The sequence below is a fragment of the Ranitomeya imitator genome, chromosome 1 (genome assembly GCF_032444005.1).
Source record: "Ranitomeya imitator isolate aRanImi1 chromosome 1, aRanImi1.pri, whole genome shotgun sequence".
Taxonomy (NCBI): Eukaryota; Metazoa; Chordata; class Amphibia; order Anura; family Dendrobatidae; genus Ranitomeya; species Ranitomeya imitator.
In genome coordinates this window covers 597,068,353-597,088,337 of record NC_091282.1, presented here as the reverse complement: position 1 = coordinate 597,088,337, position 19,985 = coordinate 597,068,353, and the positions used below count along the sequence as shown (strand labels likewise).

General features: G+C 43.8%; 1 protein-coding gene across 1 annotated transcript in view; it reads left to right on the top strand.

Moving 5' to 3' along the window:
• The window catches only part of LOC138680894 (uncharacterized), a 35,246-nt gene extending 20,102 nt beyond the window's left edge, over positions 1-15,144 (top strand). The window contains exons 2-3 of the mRNA XM_069768113.1: positions 11,678-12,009; positions 12,397-15,144. Coding sequence (XP_069624214.1) covers positions 11,678-12,009; positions 12,397-12,786 — 722 coding nt within the window. The 3' untranslated portion in view covers positions 12,787-15,144. The remainder of the gene's footprint in view (positions 1-11,677; positions 12,010-12,396) is intronic.
• Positions 15,145-19,985: the final 4,841 nt, after the last annotated feature.

The following is a 19,985-nucleotide window of genomic DNA, read 5'->3' as shown; positions in this document are numbered from 1 at the left end:
TTGCCCAGCCATGTAGTATATTGCCCAGCGACGTAGTATATTGCCCAGCCACGTAGTATATTGCCCAGCCACATAGTATATTGCCCAGCCACGTAGTATAGTACATTGCCCAGCGACGTAGTATATTGCCCAGCTATGTAGTATATTGCCCAGCGACATAGTATATTGCCAAGTTACGTAGTATATTGCCCAGCCACATAGTATACTGCCGAGTCACGTAGTATATTGCGCAGCGACGTAGTATATTGCCCAGCCACGTAGTATATTGCCCAGGCACGTAGTATATTGCCCAGCCACATAGTATATTGCCCAGTCACGTAGTATATTGCCCAGTCACGTAGTATATTGCCCAGTCACGTAGTATATTGCCCAGTCACGTAGTATATTGCCCAGCTACGTAGTATATTGCCCAGTCACATAGTATATTGCCCAGCCACGTAGTATATTGCCCAGTCACGTAGTATATTGCCCAGCCACGTAGTATATTGCCCAGTCACATAGTATATTGCCCAGCCACATAGTATATTGCCCAGTGATGTAGTATATTGCCCAGCCACGTAGTATATAGCAGAGCCACGTAGTATATTGCCCAGGCACGTAGTATATTGCCCAGCACAGAGCCACGTAGTATAGAGACTTAAAAAAATAAACATATACTCACCTTCCGAAGGCCCGTTGGAAGTCCTGCTATACTCACCGTCCGCCGCCTTTGCCGCTCCTCGCCACGCTCCCGGGACCGCTCCATTGCAAGCTGCAGCTTCCGGTCCCAGGGCTGGTGTGAGCAGGACCTATGATGACGTCGCGGTCACATGACCATGACGTCACGGCAGGTCCTTGTCGCACACCAGCCCTGGGACCGGAAGCTGCCGCGTGCAATGGAGCGGTCCCGGGAGCATGGCGAGGAGCGGTAAAGGCGGCGGAGGGTGAGTATAGCAGGTTTTTTGTTTTTTTTAATTATTTTTAACGTGACACATTTTTACTATTGATGCTGCATAGGCAGCATCAATAGTAAATAGTTGGGGACACACAGGGTTAATTGCAGCGGTAACGGAGTGCGTTACACCGCGGGCCGTTACCAATGCCATTAACCCTGTATGAGCGGTGAGTGGAGGGGATTGCGGAGCGGGCGCTGGGCAGTGAGTGCAGGGGAGTAGGGGAGGGACTAATCGGACTGTGCCCATCGCTGATTGGTCGCGGCAGCCATGACAGGCAGCTGCCGAGACCAATCAGCGAATGAATAACCGTGACAGAAGGACAGACGGAAGTGACCCTTAGACAATTATATATATAGATTCTATTTTAACCTGTCAGTGTGATTTTACATTACACCGCACTGAATTGCCGGCTTTTCTTAAGGACAACGGTGCGTATTTCTCGCAGGTCACACTGATGGTCCATGTGGTGTGCGAGTTTTTCACCCATAGACTTTCATTGGCAAGTTGCACGTATAATACGGCCGAGAAAAAAACAGATGATGGGAGCTGCCCCATAGATTAACATTGGTCCGAGTGCTATGCAATTTTTTTATCGCATAGCACTCGTCCATATTACGCTCTAGTGTGACTCCGGCCTTATACAGGTCCTTCTCAAAAAAATTAGCATATAGTGTTAAATTTCATTATTTACCATAATGTAATGATTACAATTAAACTTTCATATATTATAGATTCATTATCCACCAACTGAAATTTGTCAGGTCTTTTATTGTTTTAATACTGATGATTTTGGCATACAACTCCTGATAACCCAAAAAACCTGTCTCAATAAATTAGCATATCAAGAAAAGGTTCTCTAAACGACCTATTACCCTAATCTTCTGAATCAACTAATTAACTCTAAACACATGCAAAAGATACCTGAGGCTTTTATAAACTCCCTGCCTGGTTCATTACTCAAAACCCCCATCATGGGTAAGACTAGCGACCTGACAGATGTCAAGAAGGCCATCATTGACACCCTCAAGCAAGAGGGTAAGACCCAGAAAGAAATTTCTCAACAAATAGGCTGTTCCCAGAGTGCTGTATCAAGGCACCTCAATGGTAAGTCTGTTGGAAGGAAACAATGTGGCAGAAAACGCTGTACAACGAGAAGAGGAGACCGGACCCTGAGGAAGATTGTGGAGAAGGACCGATTCCAGACCTTGGGGAACCTGAGGAAGCAGTGGACTGAGTCTGGTGTGGAAACATCCAGAGCCACCGTGCACAGGCGTGTGCAGGAAATGGGCTACAGGTGCCGCATTCCCCAGGTAAAGCCACTTTTGAACCATAAACAGCGGCAGAGGCGCCTGACCTGGGCTACAGAGAAGCAGCACTGGACTGTTGCTAAGTGGTCCCAAGTACTTTTTTCTGATGAAAGCAAATTTTGCATGTCATTCGGAAATCAAGGTGCCAGAGTCTGGAGGAAGACTGGGGAGAAGGAAATGCCAAAATGCCTGAAGTCAAGTGTCAAGTACCCACAGTCAGTGATGGTGTGGGGTGCCATGTCAGCTGCTGGTGTTGGTCCACTGTGTTTCATCAAGGGCAGGGTCAATGCAGCTAGCTATCAGGAGATTTTGGAGCACTTCATGCTTCCATCGGCTGAAATGCTTTATGGAGATGAAGATTTCATTTTTCAGCACGACCTGGCACCTGCTCACAGTGCCAAAACCACTGGTAAATGGTTTACTGACCATGGTATTACTGTGCTCAATTGGCCTGCCAACTCTCCTGACCTGAACCCCATAGAGAATCTGTGGGATATTGTGAAGAGAAAGTTGAGAGACGCAAGACCCAACACTCTGGATGAGCTTAAGGCCGCTATTGAAGCATCCTGGGCCTCCATAACATCTCAGCAGTGTCACAGGCTGATTGCCTCCATGCCACGCCGCATTGAAGCAGTCATTTCTGCCAAAGGATTCCCGACCAAGTATTGAGTGCATAACTGAACATTATTATTTGATGGTTTTTTTGTTTGTTATTAAAAAACACTTTTATTTGATTGGATGGGTGAAATATGCTAATTTATTGAGACAGGTTTTTTGGGTTATCAGGAGTTGTATGCCAAAATCATCAGTATTAAAACAATAAAAGACCTGACAAATTTCAGTTGGTGGATAATGAATCTATAATATATGAAAGTTTAATTGTAATCATTACATTATGGTAAATAATGAAATTTAACACTATATGCTAATTTTTTGAGAAGGACCTGTAGAGTATCAGAGAGATAGAGAGCATCACAGAAGATAGTGCAAGTATTATAGAGAATGAGAGATATAGAGTATCACTGAATATATAATACGAGTATTATAGAGATTATCAGAGCGTATCACAGAAGAGATAATACAAGTATTATAGAGAGTATGAAAGAGAGAAGACAAGTTTTATAGAGTGAATCAGAGAGATAGAGAATATCAATGAAGAGATGATACGAGTATTATAGAGAGTATCAGAGAGTATCACAGAAAAAGTAATATAAGTATTATAGAGAATATGAAAGTGTATCACTCAAATGCGCAGGACCAATCAGCTGCCACCAGCTCTAAATTCTTAATTAATAACGGGTCTGGAGCCAACCCAAATTAGTAACGTAATTCACTTCAGAGGACATGACAGTACGTTATAGAGCAAGGAGAAACGAAGCTAGTAATTTTAGATATTTTATTCCAAAAAGGTAGGCAGCGTTTACAAAAGGGTAAAAAGATGTAATAAAGGTAGACAAGTATCGTATGTACAAATAATTACAAATAAAAAGGGATTAACTGTGAAAATCGACTTACGGTTCTTTCATATCATTCAATGGTATGCCGTGTGGTGGTGGGGGAGGGGACCTTCCCCACTTATCTTCAGGTCAGATTGCACAGCCTGTCGTAATTGAATCTTCCGGCAAAAGACACCCCCTTGTCTCGGCCTCTGAGTTTTATAACTTTCATATCTCTGTTACTAAATGGAGTCGAGTTATGCCTTACTATTATGTTTCTACAGTAGGGGTGGGGAATCTTTTTTCTGCCAAGGGCCATTTGGATATTTACAAGTCGGTGAGCCAGAAGCTGCAAACGCTGCTGAAGAACAGCAAGGGCGGCTGAAGCTGTAGCTGACTTTCTAAAATTGTCATACAGGTGGCATACCTTCACGAGCAGATCCGGCACCTCCGGGTAGCTTTTGAGAAACTATTGAATGACGAGGTTAAGCACATGGGCCAGACATGGTACATGTGTGAGCTCACCTCAACTCAGAGCCGCCACCAGGTTCCAGCCATTGTCACACATGACCATGCCTGGCTGTAGGCTCAGCGGTGTCAGCCACAAATCTGACTGCTCTTTTAGAGCTGTCCACAACTCTTCAGCATTGTGTTGTTTGTCACCTAAGCAGATTAGCTTCAGCACAGCCTGTTGCCGCTTGGCTGATGCAGTGCTTCCAGCTTGTGATTAATGTGCTCATTTCAGAGATGGAGGCTGAAGAAGAGGAGGAGGTGCAGGAGCTGGAGACTGTGGGGGCATAGGACTCTGATTGACACAGGGCCCGCAATCCTCAGCTTCAGAAGGATGTGTTTCATCCCAAGGTCCGACTGGGTCCTGGCTTCCACTATGTTAACCCAGTGTGCCATCAGTGAGATGCACCATCCCTGCCCACAAACACTTGTCCATGTGTCCGTGGTTAGGTGGACTTTCCCAGTAACAGCATTGTTGAGGACACGGGTAATGTTGTTGGATACGTGCGTGTGTAATGCCGGTACTGCACACCGGGAGAAATAGTGGCGGCTGGGGACCGAGTACCTTGGGACAGCCGCCGCCATCAGTTTGTGGAAAGCAACGTGCTTCATGATGGTGCTAGTTGACTGTGGACAATGACAGATGCAGGCCACGAGGCATCTTAGCATGCACCGTGAACAGAGGATTGGCTTGCACACACAACAGTGGAAGAAGCAGCGGTGTTACCTGCAGCCACTGTTCCTGGAGCCTGGAGTTCTGCCAACAAAGTCTGCTGCTTTGCTGCCATGTGCCTGATCATGCTGATGGTGGTCAGGCAGGTAGTTTTGTTACCCCTGCTGATGTGGCCATGGCAGGTGGTACAAATGCCTATTTGGGGTTATCGGCAGAGTCTTTAAAAAACAACCAGACTTGTGAAGACCTAACAGTTGGACTGGCAACTTCCATCATGTTGATGTTACAGATGCATGCCTTCTATCTGCGGCCACCACACTGCTTCTTCCTGCCTGTTGGGGTGCTATACCTCCTTTCCCATGTGTGCTGCTGTCCTCGCTCTGCATGTCCTCCTGCCAGGTTGGGTCAGTTACTATATCATCCAATACCTCATCTTCCACATCCGCACCTTGGTCCTCCTGACTTTCTGGCAATTGTGTCTCATCATCGTCCACCTCTTGTGACACTTTCCCACCATCACATTTGTGTGACCGTGGCTGCTCAAATATTTGGGTATTGCTACATGCAATCTCATCTTGCCCCACTTCAAGTGGACCGGTCGAGAGTCCTGAATCTATTAATGGAAAAGTGAACAGGTCTTCGGAGTGTCGAAGTGTAGGATCATTTGTCTCCGGGCACTCGGCATGGTGGGAGGAATGAGGATCAGGGTGAGTAAATCAGAGTGAGTAATATCCGGTCCAGACTCATGGCTACTCAGACTTGACCGTGTGGAAGACGTGGTGGTGGTGGTCTTATGTATATATTTTTTTAAACTGTTGTTAAATAACTAGGGTAAGACACAGCCAAACCAGTTCAAATGAGCCCTGAAATGCCTCAAATTTTTGGCCTACAGATAGAGGAAGCATTTGACAGAGATACCACACTGTTCAATATGTGGCCTGTATATTTTTAATTTAACCCCTTAGTGACCGAGCCAATTTGGTACTTAATGACCGAGCCAATTTTTACAATTCTAACCACTGTCACTTTATGAGGTTATTACTCTGGAACGCTTTAACGGATCCCGCTGATTCTGAGATTATTTTTTCATGACTTATTGTACTTCATGTTAGTTGTAACATTTCTTCGATATTACTTGCGATTATTTATGAAAAAAAACAGAAATATGGCGAAAATTTTTAACATTTTGCAATTTTCAAACTTTGTATTTTTATGCCCTTAAATCAGAGAGATGTGTCACGAAAAATAGTTAATAAATAACATTTCCCACATGTCTACTTTACATCAGCACAATTTTGGAAACAATTTTTTTTTTTACGGAGTTATAAGGGTTAAAAGTTGACCAGCAATTTCTCATTTTTACAACACCATTTTTTTTTTTAGGGACCACATCACATTTGAAGTCATTTTGATGGGGTCTATATGATAGAAAATAACCAAGTGTGACACCATTCTAAAAACCCCTCAAGGTTCTCAAAACCACATTCAATAAGTTTGTTAACCCTTTACATGCTTCACAGGAACTGAAACAATGTGGAAGGAAAAAATGAACATTTAACTTTTGTTTGCAAACATTTTACTTCAGAACCATTTTTTTTATTTTCACAAGTGTAAAACAGAAATTAAACCATAAATTTTGTTGTGCAATTTCTCCTGAATACGCCGATACCACATATCTGGGGGTAAACCACTGTTTGGGCGCACCGCAGAGCTTGGAAGTGAAGGATCGCCGTTTGACTTTTTCAATGTAGAATTGTCTGGAATTGAGATCGGACGCCATGTCGCGTTTAGAGAGCCCCTGATGTGCCTAAACAGTGGAAACGCTCCACAAGTGACACCATTTTGGAAACTAGACCCCTTAAGGAACTTATCTAGATGTGTGGGGAGCACTTTAAACCCCCAGGTGCTTCACAGAAGGTTACAACGTAGAGCCATGAAAATAAATAATCGCATTTTTTCTACAAAAATGATCTTTTTGCCCCCAAATTTTTATTTTCACAAGAGTAACAGGAGAAATTTGACCACAATAGTTGTTTTGCAATTTTTCCTGAGTACGTCAATACTCCATATGTGGGGGTAAACCACTGTTTGGGCGCACCGCAGAGCTTGGAAGAGAAGGGGTGTCGTTTTACTTTTTCAATGTAGAATTGGCTGGAATTGAGATCGGACGCCATGTCGCGTTTGGAGAGCCGCTGATGTGCCTAAACAGTGGAAACCCCCCACAAGTGACACCATTTTGGAAACTAGACCCCCCAAGGAACTTATATGGATGTGTGGTGAGAACTTTGAATGCCCAAGTGCTTCACAGAAGTTTAGAATGCAGAGTCGTGAAAATAAAAAATATTTTTTTTCCACAAAAAAGATTTTGTAGCCCCCAAGTTTTTATTTTCACAAGGGTAACAGGAGAAATTGGACACTAAAAGTTGTTGTCTAATTTATCCCGAGTACGCTGATGCCCCATATATGGGGGTAAACCACTGTTTGGGCGCACGGCAGAGCTCGTAAGGGAAGGAGCGCCGTTTTGGAATGCGGACTTTGATAGAATGGTCTGTGGGCATTATGTTGCATTTGCAGAGCCCCTGATGTACCTAAACAGTAGTAACCCCCCACAAGTGACCCCATTTTGGAAACTAGACCCCGAAGGAACTTATCTAGATGTGTGGTGAGAACTTTGAATGCCCAAGTGCTTCACAGAAGTTTATAATACAGAGTCATAAAAATAAAAAATATTTTTTTTCCACAAAAAAGATTTTGTAGCCCCCAAGGGTAACAGGAGAAATTGGACCCCAAAAGTTGTTGTCCAATTTATCTCGAGTACGCTGATGCCCCATATGTGGGGATAAACCACTGTTTGGGCGCACGGCAGAGCTCAGAAGGAAGGGAGCACCATTTGACATTTTGAGTGCAAAATTGGCTGTCGTGTTTGGAGACCCCCTGATGTACCTAAACAGTGGAAACCCCCCAATTCTAAGTCCAACCCTAACCCCAACACACCCCTAACCCTAATCCCAACCCGATCCATAATCCTAATCACAACCCTAACGATAATCACAACCCTAACCCCAAAACAACCCTAATGTCAACCCTAACCATAACCCTAATCAAAACCCTAAATCCAACACACCCCTAATCCTAATCTCAACCCTAACCTCAAACTTAACCCTAATCCCAATACACCCCTAATCCCAACCCTAACCTTAACCCTAATCCCAAACCTAACCCTAATCCCAAGCATAGCCCTAATGCCAACCCTAACCCTAATACCAACCCTAATCCAAACCCTGACCCTAATCCCAATTCTAACCCTAACTTTAGCCGCAACCCTAGCCCTAACTTTAGCCCCAACCCTAGCCCTAACCCTAAATTTAGCCCCAACCCTAACCCTAGCCCTAACTTTAGCCCCAACCCTAGCCCGAACCCTAAATTTAGCCCCAACCCTAACTCTTGCCCTAACTTTAGCCCTTACCCTAGCCCTAAGGCTACTTTCACACTTGCGTCGTGTGGCATCCGTCGCAATCCGTCGTTTTGGACAAAAAACGGATCCTGCAAATGTGCCCGCAGGATGCATTTTTTGCCCATAGACTTGTATTGCCGACGGATCGCGACGGATGGCTACACGTCGCGTCCATCGTGCATTGGATCTGTTGTGTTTTGGTGGACCATCGGCACAAAAAAGTTCAATGTAACGTTTTTTTGTACGCCGCGCATGCGTGGCCGTAACTCCGCCCCTCCTCCCCAGGACATAGACTGGGCAGCGGATGCGTTGAAAAACTGCATCCGCTGCCCACGTTGTGCACAATTTTCACAACGTGCGTCGGTACGTCGGACCAATGCATTGCGACGGCCCCGTACCGACGCAAGTGTGAAAGAAGCCTAACCCTATATTTAGCCCCAACCCTAACCCTATATTTAGCCCCAACCCTAACCCTAAATTTAGCCCCAACCCTAACCCTAACCCTAAATTTAGCCCCAACCCTAACCCTAAATTTAGCCCCAACTACTCCACCACCTGCTGGCTGGCAGAATATGGTGGGCGCACTGCGCATGCGCCCGCCATTTTCTTTCCGGATGAAGAAGCTGGCGGACAGGAGAAGAAGCAGGAGGACCCAGGGACACCGGTAAGTATAGCAGGGTCCCCGAATCCCCCTATTTCTCTGTCCTCTGATGTACGATCACATCAGAGGACAGAGAATGAAAGATCACTTTTTGGGGTCTCAGCAGCCGAGACCCCAAAGATTTTCCGGGTGCAGGCCGGCGGGCGCACTGCGCATGCGCCTGCCATTTTTTGGCCGGAAGAAGATGGTGGCGCCCATCGGAAGCCACGAGGAGCAGCGGGGGAGACAGGTGAGTATCGGAGGGCTATTGGGGACCCCATTTCTTTGTCCTCTGATGTGCGATCACATCGGAGGACAGAGAAATGAAATGGGAAATCACGTTTTTTTTTTTGCGATCGCCGGTAAACGATTAATTACCAGCTATCGCAACCCAGGGGTCGGTAACCCCCCCCCCCCAAATTATGTTCTCTGGGGCCTCGGCTACCCCCGGCAACCGAGACCCCAGAGAAAATCCGACTCCGGGGGGCGCTATTCACTTTTTCCACAGAGCCGTTATTTAACGGCGCTGTGGTTTAAGTACCCTTAGATGCCTCCGTTAAAAGGTGTATCGGCGGTCGTTAAGGGGTTAAACAGAAAAATACTGCATAGATGTAGGGTAACACACTTCATATACAGATTAATGTAGACTTGAAATGCCCAAATTTGTAGCCTACAGATAGATCTGGCATCTGACAGAGATACCACAATGTTCAATATGTGGCATGTATTTTTTTTTTAACCCCAAAATACTGTTTAGAATGAGGGTGACAGACAGCAAATACAGTGGAATGGAGGCCTGAAATGCCCAAGTTTGTAGCCCACAGATAGATCTGGTGTCTGACAGAGATACCACAATGCTCAATATGTGGCGTGTGTTCTGTTTGTCGCTTCCCTCCATTACATGAGTCTCGGCCATAACAGACCAACAAGTTCCAACCACACAATAGAACCCACATAAACGAAGTGAGACCCCTAGTGGCCAAATCATCATATAACATATTGATACATCCTTTCTCTTTTAACTGAGAAACAAATGAAAACTAATAAAACAATGGACAACATGACCAAGTTAGAAATCCAAAATAATAAGTCCAGTTAGATATAATCCTTGAGGTGCACCGATTTCTGATAATTCTGCCAACTCTAGTAACCTAAGATGTGTCATTATCTACATCTTGTAGTTCTTCTGATTCTGGTAATATGCCTTCTGATATTGGCTGCCTCTGGCCCAAATCTTCACCCTGACAGTCAGCTGTCACTGTTGATACTTGACTTGTACTTGCTGCCTTGTTTACTTAGGTGTCTGGATACTGTTCAAAAGGCCATGAATCCTCTTTAGTCTTCTTCCTTCCTCTGTTAGAGTTTTGTAGGACCGAGGTCCTTGTTTCTGGACAACCTTTGCCTTTTGCCAGTGTTTGTCTCATATAGTCTGCTTGGCTGCAGCCGAATGTTGTTATTTCTCTGTAGCTCAGGCAGATCCTTTGCTGATTTATTGTAATAGAAAGCTTGCCTATCTTGATTCTTCTGTAAGTTAGCTTTGATGTTTTCCCAGCAACTTTTGCTTTAACAGATGACTAGCAGTTGGTAAGGCTACGTTCACATTTGCGTTGTTGGGCGTTGCATCGGCGACACAACGCACAACGCACGCAAAACGCATGCAAAACGCAGCGTTTTGTGACGCATGCGTTCATTTTTATAGCGCAAAAAAAATGCAACTTGCTGCATCCTCTGCGCCCTGACGCTTGCGCCAAAAAAACGCATGTGTCACAAAACGCAACACAACGCATGTCCATGCGCCCCCCATGTTAAATTTAGGGGCGTTTTTTTAATGCAGTTTGTCGTGAAGTCCAAAGCCTAAAACTAGACCCTAATAAGGGGAGGAATTTGAGTAAGGCTGAACAGAAAGCTATTGTTGGTCTGGGTTCTAACCGGGACTTTGTTATCCGAGAGGCCGACAAAGGGGGGAACCTGGTGATATGGCCTACTGAACTATATTTGAGTGAGGCTAAATCTCAACTATCTAATTCAAATTGCTATCAGGTTTTACCATCAGACCCCACTGATGTGTTCAGATCCAAATTAGATCGTCTTCTGGATTCAGCATTCACCATGAGTATTATCAACAAGTGTGAGAGGGATTTCATGACCAACCGCCACCCCAGGGTACCAACTTTTTATCTTATCCCAAAAGTCCACAAATCAGCGGAGAAACCCCCAGGTAGGCCTATTGTGTCTGGGTTGGGGGGCCTTCTGGAACGCCCCTGCACGTACGTGGATTTTTTTCTACAACCGTTTGTTTTATCTCTAGACTCGTATGTGAGGGACTCAACTTTTCTGATTCAGCAACTGCAAAATCTAAGAGTTCCACCTGGTATATGGCTTGTTACATTGGATGTTGAATCCTTATATACCTGCATTAATCATGACTTGGGGACGCGAGCAGTTGCCTTCTTTCTGGATAAGAACACCACAGGTGATAGACATCATGACTCCTTTCTGCTCGATCTATTGTCTTTCATACTGGACAAAAATTATTTTGTATTTGATCGAATCTTTTATAGACAAATTAGAGGTACTGCGATGGGTGCACGTTGTGCGCCCTCGTACGCAAACCTTTTTTTGGGGTGGTGGGAGGTCACCCAGGTGTACTGTCTGGAGGTTTTTTCATCATATGTCATGAAATGGTTTCGATATATAGATGATATCCTTTTTCTCTGGACAGGCACCTTGGAAGAATGCCATCAATTTGTTGAGACCCTCAATCAAAACCCGTGGAACATAAAGTTGACGTCATCTTTTTCGCAGACGGAAGTGGAATTTTTGGATCTCAAGCTGTACCCTGGGGACGGGTATGTTCAAACTACTCTATACCGCAAGCCTACGGCTGTCAACAGCCTTTTACATTTTTCAAGTTTCCACCCACAGCACTTGAAGAAAGGTATCCCAAAGGGACAGTTTTACCGGATAAGACGTAATTGCAGCACTCAGGAGGATTTTCGAAAACACTCACAGGATTTGACTCAACGATTTAAAAATCGAGGCTACCCCAGAAAGGTAATTGCAAATGCATACACCACGGCCAGAGAGGCTGACAGAGGAAGCCTATTGCAACCCAGACAAAACACGGCTTCAAGACCATTAGGGGTCATTACAACATTTAACAATCAGTGGCAAGAAATTCGTGGGATCCTCACAAAATACTGGGGGATCCCTTGTAGTGAACCTAAATTAAGACCACATATAGCCGAATGGCCTAGCTTAATAGCTAGAAGGCCAAAAAATCTGAAAGATTGTTTGAGTCACAGTCACTTTAAGCGTCCAGTTACCAGATTGAATAGAGGATTTAGGGTGACTGGTACATTCCCTTGTGGCAATTGTAACGTATGCCCATTAATTGGTAATAGTGAAATGTTTCCTTCATCTTCCTCCTCTTCATTACAGATGGCGGTGAAATCGTACTTTAATTGTAAATCACGCAACCTGGTTTATGCCCTTATCTGCCCATGCCCAAAGACTTATGTCGGCCAAACAACACAGGAGTTGAAAAGAAGAATACAACAACATCTTTCAAATATAACAACGGCTAAGAGGGACTTGGAAAAGGGAAAAACTCTGACCTCGGTGGCATCCCACTTTCTATCAACACACAACTCGCAAAGTAAAGGGATCAAGATTGTGGGTTTGGAATCTGTTCCTTCGGACATCAGGGGTGGAGACATTACACTTGAACTACTCAGACGAGAGTCCAAATGGATTTTTAATTTGAACAGCCAAACTCCATCCGGACTGAATGAAGACATGCTGTTCACAGGATTTTACAAACAAACTTGAAACCTTACTTTGTGCGGTGTAGGTTTGCATGGGTAATGAAAACCCTGCTCTGGAAATTGTGCCTAAATGTATGTGTATAGGACGGATAGATATGTTAGGCAGTTTTATAAAAACTCTCTATAACCAATTACGTGCTTATCAGGTCCCTGATCTCTGCATGAACAGCATGAAGTTTCTAGTGGTCGTATAGTTATTTGTCTCCCGATGTCTGTGTGAACAGCACAATATTCACCTCTTTGGTGGCATTCGTTTCTGCCATAAGAATAGTCACTCTGTCTCCCTTGAGGGGTGGCCCACCCCTCCCCCCCCTTTGGGAGATATTGGAGTTATGGATATGTTTGATATTTGGTGGCTGTATCTTAATAATAAACCTAGGCTTTCTGTAAAAGTGCGTTGGTCCACCTGCTTTGTGGCACCTGTGGTGTCCTGGGTGCAGGATTTTGAGAAGGTATTAAATATACAAAGGGTGACTCTTCAAATTGGTATCCAGGCATGTCACTCTTTATTGGGAAGTCTCAATCAGTTTCCCTATTGAAATCTCTGCTATTTGCATTATGTTTCTTCCTTGGAATTATAAGCAGTAGCAGTGACGTTTTTTCATTTCATTCCTACTGAGTGGGATTTGCATATTATAAAAATCACCAGTGTGGACTTATTCCTGGTCCAACATGGAATACAGAATCAATATCTTATGAAGGTTGTCCGCCAATCAGTGGAATTGTATATAAAATCCTTTATTTTTTTTATATATATATTTTTTTTTTTTTGGGTTTAGATATCATGCTAAATGTTCCCTAATATTAATATCAATTGGACCCCTCCAATTGTGAGGATTTATTTTTGCGTCCGTGCTGTTTACATATAACAGGAAACTGTATGTACTATGTCAAGCTCTCTGTATTGGGCGTATGTTGAGCCTTTGTGGCGCCCCTTTTTGGGGAGATGCTGCTACAAGTTTTGAAATAGCCACTGGATATACACACAGTGTTTAACTTATGGATGCTTATGAGCGGTACCTAGTGATATTGCAGGGCAAAATAACCCCTATGATTTCTTGGGGCCTAATGGGGTGAGTCCCCTTTGGAAATACTTGCCCTATAGTATGAATGGAGGCTATGCCAACCGCACTTTAGCTCATGATATATATTTTGAGGAGGATAACTACTATTTGTCGTCTTTTTCCCTCACATATTGTGCACTGTTGGGGTTGGCGCTTGCTGCACGAAGTATCTACCAATGTTTAACACAGTAAAAACAGCGTGACGGCTAGCAGGGAAATTCCCTGGACAGAGGTATGCCGCCACTGTGCCGCATATCAGCTGTGGCAACACTTGATGGTAGCGCCTGCGGGCGCAGGCGCAGTGGCGCTTCGCGGATGCCGCACACAACTAGTGACCATGGTTACAACACCGGAAGTGTGACGGAGGAAGGTAGGAGGAGTCCTCCGCTGAGCACACAATGGGGGAGTCGGTATGCCGCATGCAGAGGGCACCATGGTTACTGCTACGCAGGCTTGGTGACGTAGGTAGGAGGAGCAGGGGAGCCCTGCTGGCTCACAGTATGTTAGCTCACTTGGCGCCGCCTCCGGAATCACCGGACAATTTAGCACATGCTTACCTCTAGGAAGCAGCACAGCTGCAGCTGCGTGAAGTACAATCACTAGACTAGATAAGGACACCGGATGTCCACAGGAGCTACCCCTGACGAAGCCACTGCTGTGGCGACACGCGTCGGGTCTCTGCTCCTCCAGTCGATATCCTCCCTGGTTGTACATAGGACTTGAACAGCATTTGGGTTTGTGCACCAGCTCTGGCTATTAGCCATTCAAATAATCTAGCAGGTTTCCTATTCTCCTTATCATAGGAGTTTATGTGTACATTGCTTTTTATGTTCTAGGCCTTATTATTTGGCAGACCAATCAGTGGAACCACTATCCACCCGGTGTTGGATACATTGTTATGTGGGCAAGTTCACCTGTCACATTTGTGGTTTAGAACCTACCTATTCTACTGTGTATGCTGTATTCTTAGTTCCTTATATCTGTCCTTTGTAATATTGTAAAAAGGTTTTGCCACATATTTGTGTTCTATATGATATTCTAATTAGCCTGCAGTTATCAGGTTCTCACTAACTGGTGCATTTTTCCCATTGGATAAAATGTTGTCTTAAGGTATGGGTATTTTACCTGATATCCTTTGTTGTGCTGTTCATGCAGACATCCTATAGTATATATATATATATATATATTAATAACAGCTGATATAGAGTGTATTGGGAGGAAACGTACAAGGAGGAGGGCTCTATTATGGGCCATGTGTCTATGTCTTTAGGTCCTATGTGTGACCAATTTTAAATGTTTTTAACTGTGTGCCCCATGTGGCCATCTGTTTGTCCATTAATGTTATCTCAATAAAGATTGTATACTTTTTATACTCAATCCATTGCCTTGGGTGATCCCCGTGTATGGTCTATTTCTGTTTCTGTTTTCTATAAATATAGGGGCGCATGACGCATGCGTTGCCGCGGCTGCGCCCGACGCACCGCAAATGTGAACGTAGCCTAAGAGCGTCTTTGTATGCCTACTCATGAGCCTCTGTGCCGGACTGCTGTCTCGACCTTGGGTGGGTGTGTTTCTATGATCCAGTATAGACAGATATACATGTACATCCATACTACCTGCCTGTTTTGCTTTCTGCATGAGTCTTTTTGCCATTTTTACTGCTGACTCTGCTTTCCCATTACTCTGCGGATATCTCGGAGAAGACGACTGATGTTCAAATTCCCATTTCTCGCTGAAGGCTTTGAACTCTTCCAAAGTAAACTGCACCACATTGTCCAAGAAAACGATGTCTGGAATGTCATACCTGACAATATGGGCCTTGAGTTTTTTAACCCCTTAAGCCCCGAGGGTGGTTTGCATGTTAATGACCGGGCCAATTTTTACAATTCTGACCACTGTCCCTTTATGAGGTTAGAACTCTGGAACGCTTCAACGTATCTTGGCGATTCTGACACTGTTTTCTCATGAGATATTGTACTTCATGTTAGTGGTAAAATTTCTTCTATATAACTTGCGTTTATTTGAGAAAAAAATGGAAATTGGGCAAAAATTTTGAAAATTTCGCAATTTTCCAACTTTGAATTTTTATGCCCTTAAATCACAGAGATATGTCATGCAAAATACTTAATAAGTAACATTTCACACATGTCTACTTTACATCAGCACAATTTTGGAAACAAATTTTTTTTTTACGGAGTTATAAGGGTTAAAAGTTGACCAGCAATTTCTCATTTTTACAACACCATTTTTTTTTAGGGACCACATCTCATTTGAAGTCATTTTGAGGGGTCTATATGATAGAAAATACCCAAGTGTGACACCATTCTAAAAACTGCACCCCTCAAAGTGCTCAAAACCACATTCAAGAAGTTTATTAACCCTTCAGGTGTTTCACGGGAATTTTTGGAATGTTTAAATAAAAATGAACATTTAACTTTTTTTCACACAAAATTTATTTCAGCTCCAATTTGTTTTATTTTACCAAGGGTAACAGGAGAAAATGGACCACCAAAGTTGTTGTACAATTTGTCCTGAGTACGCTGATACCCCATATGTGGGGGTAAACCACTGTTTGGGGGCATGGCAGAGCTCGGAAGGAAAGGAGCGCCATTTGACTTTTCAATGCAAAATTGACTGGGATTGAGATGGGACGCCATGTTGCGTTTGGAGAGCCCCTGATGTGCCTAAACATTGAAACCCCCCACAAGTGACACCATTTTGGAAAGTAGACCCCTTAAGGAACTTATCTAGATGTGTGGTGAGCACTTTGACCCAACAAGTGCTTCACAGAAGTTTATAGTGCAGAGCCGTAAAAATAAAAAATCATATTTTTTCACAAAAATGATTTTTTGCCCCCAATTTTTTATTTTCCCAAGGGTAAGAGAAGAAATTAGACCACAAAAGATGTTGTGCAATTTGTCCTGAGTACGCTGATACCCCATATGTGGGTGTAAACCATTGTTTGGGCGCATGGCAGAGCTCGGAAGGGAAAGAGCGCCATTTGACTTTTCAATGCAAATATGACTGGAATTGAGATGGGACGCCATGTTGCCTTTGGAGAGCCCCTGATGTGCCTAAACATTGAAACCCCCCACAAGTGACACCATTTTGGAAAGTAGACCCCTTAAGGAACTTATCAAGATGTGTTTTGAGAGCTTTGAACCCCCAAGTGTTTCACTACAGTTTATAACGCAGAACCGTGAAAATAATTTTTTTTTTTTCACAAAAATGAGTTTTTAGCCCCCAGTTTTGTATTTTCACAAGGGTAACAGGATAAATTGGACCCCAAAAGTTGTTGTCCAATTTGTCCTGAGTACGCTGATACCCCATATGTGGGGGGGAACCACTGTGTGGGCGCATGGCAGAGCTCGGAAGGGAAGGAGCGCCATTTGGAAAGCAGACTTAGATGGATTGGTCTGCAGGCATCACATTGCATTTGCAGAGCCCCTGATGTACCCAAACAGTAGAAACCCCCCACAAGTGACCCCATATTGGAAACTAGACCTCCCAAGGAACTTATCTAGATGTGTTGTGAGAACTTTGAACCCCCAAGTGTTTCACTACAGTTTATAACACAGAGCCGTGAAAATAAAAATTCTTTTTTTTTTCACAAAAATGATTTTTTAGCCCCCCGTTTTGTATTTTCACTAGGGTAACAGGATAAATTGAACCCCAAACGTTGTTGTCCAATTTGTCCTGAGTACGCTGATACCCCATATGTGGGGGGAAACCACTGTTTGGGCGCATGGCAGAGCTTGGAAGGGAAAGAGCGCCATTTGGAAAGCAGACTTAGATGGATTGGTCTCCAGGCGTCACATTGCATTTGCAGAGCCCCTGATGTACCCAAACAGTAGAAACCCCCCACAAGTGACCCCATATTGGAAACTAGACCTCTCAAGGAACTTATCTAGATGTGTTGTGAGAACTTTGAACCCCCAAGTGTTTCACTACAGTTTATAATGCAGAGCGGTGAAAATAAAAATTCTTTTTTTCACAAAAATTATTTTTTAGCCCCCAGTTTTGTATTTTCACAAGGGTAACAGGATAAATTGGACCCAAAAAATTGTTGTCCAATTTGTCCTGAGTACGCTGATACCCCATATGTGGGGGGGAACCACTGTTTGGGTGCATGGCAGAGCTCGGAAGGGAAGGAGCGCCATTTGGAAAGCAGACTTAGATGGATTGGTCTGCAGGCATCACATTGCATTTGCAGAGCCGCTGATGTACCCAAAGAGTAGAAACCCCCACAAGTGACCCCATATTGGAAACTAGACCTCCCAAGGAACTTATCTAGATGTGTTGTGAGAACTTTGAACCCCCAAGTGTTTCACTACAGTTTATAACGCAGAGCCGTGAAAATAAAAAATATTTTTTTTTCACAAAATGATTTTTAGCCCCCAATTTTGTATTTTCACAAGGGTAACAGGATAAATTGGACCCCAAAAGTTGTTGTCCAATTTGTCCTGAGTATGCTGATACCCCATATGTGGGGGGGAACCACTGTTTGGGCGCATGGCAGAGCTCGGAAGGGAAGGAGCACCATTTGGAAAGCAGACTTAGATGGATTGGTCTGCAGGCATCACACTGCATTTGTAGAGCCCCTGATGTACCCAAACAGTAGAAACCCCCACAAGTGACCCCATATTGGAAACTAGACCTCCCAAGGAACTTATCTAGATGTGTTGTGAGAACTTTGAACCCCCAAGTATTTCACTACAGTTTGCAACGCAGAGCCGTGAAAATAAAAAAATCTTATTTTTCCCACAAAAATGATTTTTAGCCCCCCAAATTTTTATTTTCCCAAGGATAACAAGAGAACTTGGACCCCAAAAGTTGTCCAATTTGTCCCGAGTACGCTGCTACCCCATATGTTGGGGTAAACCCCTGTTTGGGCGCATGAGAGAGCTCGGAAGGGAAGGAGTACTGTTTTACTTTTTCAAAGCAGAATTGGCTGGAATTGAGATCGGACGCCATGTCGCGTTTGGAGAGCCCCTGATGTGCCTGAACAGTGGAAACTCCCCAATTAAAACTGAAACCCTAATCCAAACACACCGCTAACCCTAATCCCAACAGTAACCCTAACCACACCCTTAACCCTGACACACCCCTACCTCTAATCCCAACCCTAATCCCAACCATAAATGTAATCCAAACCCTAACTTTAGCCCCAACCCTAACCCTAACTTTAGCCCCAACACTAACCCTAACTTTAGCCCCAACCCTAACTTTAGCTCCAACCCTAGCCCCAATTCTAGCCCTAACCCTAGCCCCAACCCTAACCCTAGCCCTAACCCTAGCCCTAACCCTAACCCTAGCCCCAACCCTAACCCTAACCCTAGCCCTAACCCTAGCCCTAATTGGAAAATGGAAATAAATACATTTTTTTAATTTTATTATTTTTCCCAAACTAAGGGGGTGATGAAGGGGGGTTTGATTTACTTTTATAGCATTTTTTATATCCGATTTTTATGATTGGCAGCTGTCACACACTAAAAGACGGTTTTTTATAGCAAAAAAGTTTTTGCGTCTCGACATTTTGAGACCTATAATTTTTCCATATTTTGGTCCACAGAGTCATGTGAGGTCTTGATTTTTGCGGGACGAGTTGACGATTTTATTGGTAACATTTTTGGACACGTGACAGTTTTTGATCACTTTTTATTCTGATTTTTGTGAGGCAGAATGACCAAAAACCAGCTATTCATGAATTTCTTTTGGGGGAGGCGTTTATACCGTTCCGCGTTTGGTAAAATTGATAAAGCAGTTTTATTCGTCGAGTCAGTACGATTACAGCAATACCTCATTTATATCATTTTTTTTTGTTTTGGCGCTTTTATACGATAAAAGCTATTTTATAGGAAAAATAATTATTTTGGCATCGCTTTATTCTGAGGACTATAACTTTTTTATTTTTTTGCTTATGATGCTGTGTGGCGGCTGTTTTTTTGCAGGACAAGATGACGTTTTCAGCGTTATATCAGTATTTTTGATCGTGTGTTATTCCACTTTTTGTTTGGCGGTATGATAATAAAGCGTTGTTTTTTGGCTCGTTTTTTTTTTCTTACGGTGTTCACTGAAGGGGTTAACTAGTGGGACAGTTTTATAGGTTGGGTCGTTACGGACGCGGCGATACTAAATA